This window comes from Branchiostoma belcheri, unplaced genomic scaffold (genome assembly GCF_001625305.1).
Source record: "Branchiostoma belcheri isolate BF01 breed outbred unplaced genomic scaffold, Haploidv18h27 scaffold19, whole genome shotgun sequence".
NCBI lineage: Eukaryota > Metazoa > Chordata > Leptocardii > Amphioxiformes > Branchiostomatidae > Branchiostoma > Branchiostoma belcheri.
The window spans coordinates 3,275,857-3,281,297 of record NW_017803379.1 but is presented as its reverse complement, the minus strand read 5'-3'; the positions used below and the strand labels follow the sequence as shown (position 1 = coordinate 3,281,297).

Here is a 5,441-nt window from a genome sequence, read left to right as displayed (position 1 = left end):
GCAGCTTGTTCAGGAACTGCAGGGGACTTTCGGGCGAAATCTTTGAAAGCCAATAAGTCCAGATAGGAACAGCGTATTTTCATCATTTTTGGTGTGTAGGTATCTGACAGAGAGATGTACATAATTAACTGCAAATTATGCAAATAAGGACTTTATTTGCATAATTAATGAGGAAATTCTATAATTACAGTGTTTTACATTATAGAACTTTCATACATGTAATGTATGTAACCTATGGCAGATGGAACATCAACAGATACTAATTATGCAAATGATGACCTAATTTGCATAATCAATGCAAAAATCTATGATTTCTCAATGGTGAATGATGGGAATGTCATACTTGGGACATCTTTAAGTTAATCAAAAGTTAACATCACGATGCATACATTATGTTAATGCAGAGGTCATTTGCGTAATTAAAGAAGAAATTTACATTTACATATCAAGCCCATATTTCATGGAGGTATGAGATCTCGGAACTCTTGTTATTGAATGTTGTTTGTATATACTATGATAATAAATTATTGCGTTAGTTTTACGGTTTCAGTTTTTACTGCAAGGTCGATTTGTTCCACGTTTTATTAACAAAGCAAACACTACTACTAGTATCAAATGTCTTCACACATGATACGGATATGACGCCTGAAAACACGTCAAAAATCAGCCGAATTCGAAGCCGCGCCGAAACCTCTGCTTGGAGGGTACTTCACATTGGGTGGGTCCTACTGTCAGAAGGCTTGGCGGTACCTTTTTGGGACGTGCGAAATAATAGAGGCTAAAGCATGCACGGCACAGAGAGCCATGGTCATGCGGATTGCGTTTGTGTGCTTAAAACTCTACCGGGCAAATGAGACAAAGGAACCGAGACTGTTCTATCAAAACCACTTTATAATTTGCTGATGTAGAACCGACAAACACATCCCCATTACAGCCAGGTTTGTTAAACTGTGGCCGGTGCTTTATATATTTTGACTGAAACATACAGTTTGACTTTTGAGAAGTGTATAGATTTATCAAGACTTTAATTGTTGTTTAAGTCCTAATAATATATAATTTTGATATATATTTTGTCCGACTCTGACCTCTCCCCTGGTGACTTCAATAAAAGGCGGCCTGTAGGCTGATTTGATCTTTTATTGAATAAAAAAAATATTCAGACACTGCGATCTAAAGGTAAGTCGTAGGTCAGATTCTGAAGATTCAGAAAATGTTCAGAAACAGACGGTAATGCAGAGGGATTTCTCACATTTCGGGAAGTGGATTTTGTTACCAGGTGCAGTTATTGTCGTGACCGCAAGAGGCGCTTTTGACCAATCAATCAAGGCACACACCAAGAACGCCAGTGATGACACTTCACTACAAGACATTTGGAGGGTCGGACCATGGAGGTAAAAATATTTCGAAGTCGAGCCCTGTGACATGATAAGGAAAGTCAGATTATAGTTAGGTGACAGGGCGAGATACTTGTCGACTACACCAATATCCTAGCCTCGGTGCCAGGGTGGGGTAGCCAGCGACATTAGGGAACGGTTAAAGAGGATGACACCCAGGCTACCAATACTAGTATCCCACAACACGAGATTACACGGAGCCTACATATGTAGCTATGTCATCTGGGAAGTGCTAAAATCCGTCAAGATCCCTGCACCATACATGCCTTACAGAAATATCGACTGCAATCAGTTAAAGGTCACCCTCCCCTTGTGCCAAAAATGCCGGTAGCGATCCACCCCGCAAACCTGTTGGACGGCTTCGGACACTGGGTGGTGTTTATAAAATATTAGCCAACAGACAACATATAGTAGTAGTCTAGTCATCAGGACGCATACGCGCACTCTGCTGTGGTTAAAGTAGGGTTTCGGCTCGTTGTACCTTACAATCTCCGCAAATTTCCTTCCAAGCATCCCGTAAACAACAGGCTCACCAAAGGATTGTAACCAGGGAGGTGGAATTCCTCTAATGAGGATCACAAAATGGCGAAAAAAGAGACAGAGTGGCAATGCTTGGACCAGGACGACAAGGAGATTTTGGGTCGAATTGCCATGACCCAAGACAACGAGAACAACACGAGCCTTCAGTGGCTGTTCTCGCGTCTTCAGGGCAACCCTACGGTCGACGGAGACTTTGACGCGGAAGAGAAAGAAAGACTTCAACTAGAACAACTGAAGGAAGAGCCCAAGAACTTGTTGCTAGCAGGAGAAGGGTTGTTTTTAGCCCTCTTCTCCGGAGTGAGTTTGTCGAGCTCGTCCATTCTGGCCCGACTGGCGGCCAGCTCAGGAGTGCCCGACATGCAGGTGGTGTTCTTTAACGAACTGGCGGCGTTTATCCTGTTCGTCCCACTAGTGTTGGCATGCCGAGGGCCTCTGTTGGGAGAGAACTGGAAACATACGGGGCTACTTTTTCTCGCAGGTGAGCCAGTCTGCTCGGACTCTAGCTCGTACTACAATTCGTTTAAACTTCACAGAGTGTAACAGAAAAACAACTCTAATGCTACAAAATATTTCACATTTAGTATACGAACGGGCCCAAGATTCTTTACAAATAAGGAGGAGTAAACACTACTAGTTACTTGTAAGTCTATCTAAGTAGAGAATGTAGCTTGCCCCCTCCCCAGCTCCATTAGAATTGCCTGAGGGCAGTTTGGCTTGACTTAACGCAAGCTAGTTCCCACACTCGCATTTGTAATGACGTGTACTGACCTCATTGTACCTACTCGTAGTCGGCATACAGTCACGAGTTTTACTTTTTATCCTTCCTTTTTGATATTCCCCCACCTATATAGTTGAACTGAAATGAATTTGATATCTTTGACAAACTATGTATCTTACAAATATTCAAACAAGGATTCCTTAAAGTGTTTATGAAACCTGATACATGTATGTACCGTAGTATTCGGTTGACCTTCTCATTTGCGCCCAATGTACAAAAGATCTCATCAAGGAAACAAGCTTAAGATGGGATAACTTCCAGACAGTAGGATTTTGGACCATCGCACACCTTGACAAGCATGGCCTTACTCTTATTCCACAGGTGTGATGGGTTCTTTAACGTGCTTGGGGTGCGGCTTCTAACATTGTTTATTGCACGTTGTTTCCCCCGTGCAGGTGTCGGTCGCACGTTCGTGACGGTGTGGTTCTACGTGTCCGTGTTCTACATCCCACCGGGCAACAGTTTCGCCATCCAGCGGGGCGCCACGCCGCTCTTCGCCGCCCTCATGGCGCTGGCCTTCCTCGGGGAGAAGCCGGGCTGCGCCAGCTCCATCGGCATCGTCCTAAACCTCCTGGGCGTCGTGTTACTCACACAGGGACCTACGTACGGGTGGGAGGAGCTGGAAAAGACGTTCGGCATCAGCCCTGGACATGAACCGAACGTCTCGCCCGTTCTCATCGGTAACGCGCTCGCCATCGTGTCGGCGCTAGGTCTGGCGGCAGTGAACGTAGTGAGTCGAGGACAGCTCGCCAGCACACCCTTGTTGACGGTCCTGTTCTGGATGGAGTCGCTAGGAGTCGCCATCACGCTACCTCTCATGTACATGTTTCCTAGGAAACCCGTGTGGGACTTGGAGGGAAAGGTGTACGGATACCTCACAGGAGCAGGTTTCATATACACGGTCGGCATCGCCTGTCTGTACCGCAGTTTGAAGCTGGAGAAGGCGTCGACTGTGGCCCTCCTGCGAAACGGGAACGTCATACTGGCGTATCTGATGCAGGTTTTCATCCTGCACATCCACCCAGCAGGGATGGAGATCGCTGGAGCAGTGTTGGTCCTGATCAGCACGGCCATAGCCACCATGGTGACGTGGCTCCAGAACTGGAAGAAACGTTCTGAGGAGGTTCGACAGAGACTTGAGGCAGAGATGTCCGAAAGAAAGAGATTACAGGAGGACGGGAGTTAAATGTTAAAGTTTTTAATTCAGAACCACTTGTTTAAACAAGAGTCGACGTTTTCGTCTGTTATCTTTGTTTCATCAGGGCGTTTATGACTGATTCACTGTGCAGAGTAAAATAACAAAGTTCTTTATTCAAAACCACTTGTTAACAAGAGTAACGTTTTGATGACCGTCTGTCATCTTCATCAGGGCAGTTATGACTGATTTGCTGTGTACTGAATGGAGATGTAGGTCCACTATACACTAAAGCTAGGTGCACTGCTAACAATGCAAAGTAATTGTGACATACATATACATTGTATATTGTTACAACACGTGAGATATGCGGTCCCAAGTGTGTCGTTATATACAACATGATATTGTTCACCAACAATATTGAGTAGCAACTTAAGATACGACAGACAAGTGGTCAGTTTCTACCTTTATGATCTAAATACTAGTAGCTTATTTCGGATCATTTCGATCAGTTAACCGTATTGCTAACTAATTTGTAACTTAGGTTTATTTATGTCGAACCATCAGTTAACCGTATAACTAACTGTTTTGTAAGTAATCTTTGAACAATCGAGGCGGTACTAATAATGATTGAATCAGTACAAATCTCTTGTTCTTTGATAAGAGAACAGCGTTTATTAGGATTATAGTTTTGATCGATCAATATTGGATACTAAATGATTAAACTCTCACAAAACTACTCAACGTGTTGAATTGTCTGACTGTAAAAAGAACTATACAACACGACAATCACTCACAACTTTCTAATCAAAAGAGTATTTAAGTATTATCGATGTGTTATTCAGCTGTACAAATTTCTATACAGTTTTTCATATATATAGATAGTACTTGTCCATACCCACATTAGTGGCTCCATAAAGGTTAGTAGCTGTAGCTGTTTAGTCCTTGTCTTTCCCATAGATTAACTGGGAAGTACCTTCTACAGCTTTGTTATTCTTATACAGATGCTGAACAGCACCAGAGGCTACTTTCTTAGTTTCATTGTCATAAACAGACTTAGAAGCAGCAAATTCTTTGTCTTTCCCATGGATTAACTGAGCAGTACCTTCTACAGATGTGTTATTCTTATACAGAAGAGCACCAGAGGCTGTTTTCTTACTTTCATTGTCATAAACGGACTTAGAAGAAGCATATTTTGCTTTCTCATCGTCGCTGTCATACTCATAAACGTCCTCCCCATCTTCAAGACCATTAGACATCATTGTGTCACGGTCATTCTCGCACACAAATATAGAAGCTAACTCCACATTACAATTTTCATGTACATCGGTTTGCTCCTGAACCACAGACTCAACACATACAATGTCATCATTATCGTATGGATGTTGCACAGCCACAGAGTGAATAGATGCTACATTTTCATCATCATTTTCATACACATTTCCGTGCACTTCAGATGACACTACTTCATTGTCGTTGTGTGACCCAGATATAGGAGCAACCATCACATCTTCGTTGTCATTTTCATACGCAATTACAGATACAGTACCAACCTCCTCTAATTCATTGTCATTTTCATACGCATTTATAGATA

At 42.9% G+C, this 5,441-nt stretch overlaps 1 protein-coding gene across 1 annotated transcript; it reads left to right on the top strand.

The window, feature by feature from the left end:
• The first annotated feature begins 1,324 nt into the window (after positions 1-1,324).
• On the top strand, positions 1,325-4,586 carry LOC109467824 (solute carrier family 35 member G2-like). Its single transcript, XM_019765900.1, has 2 exons — positions 1,325-2,412; positions 3,108-4,586. The coding sequence occupies exons 1-2, from the start codon at positions 1,977-1,979 to the stop codon at positions 3,896-3,898; spliced, it is 1,227 nt and encodes a 408-aa protein (XP_019621459.1). The 5' UTR covers positions 1,325-1,976; the 3' UTR covers positions 3,899-4,586.
• Positions 4,587-5,441: the final 855 nt, after the last annotated feature.

What these genes read in the sequence shown, in the direction of transcription:
- LOC109467824 (XM_019765900.1), top strand. Translation starts at nt 1,977, where the DNA reads ATGGCGAAAAAAGAGACAGAGTGGCAATGCTTGGACCAGGACGACAAG. An exon ending in GGGGCTACTTTTTCTCGCAG is followed by an intron (nt 2,413 to 3,107) that starts GTGAGCCAGTCT and finishes TCCCCCGTGCAG; the next exon opens with GTGTCGGTCGCACGTTCGTG.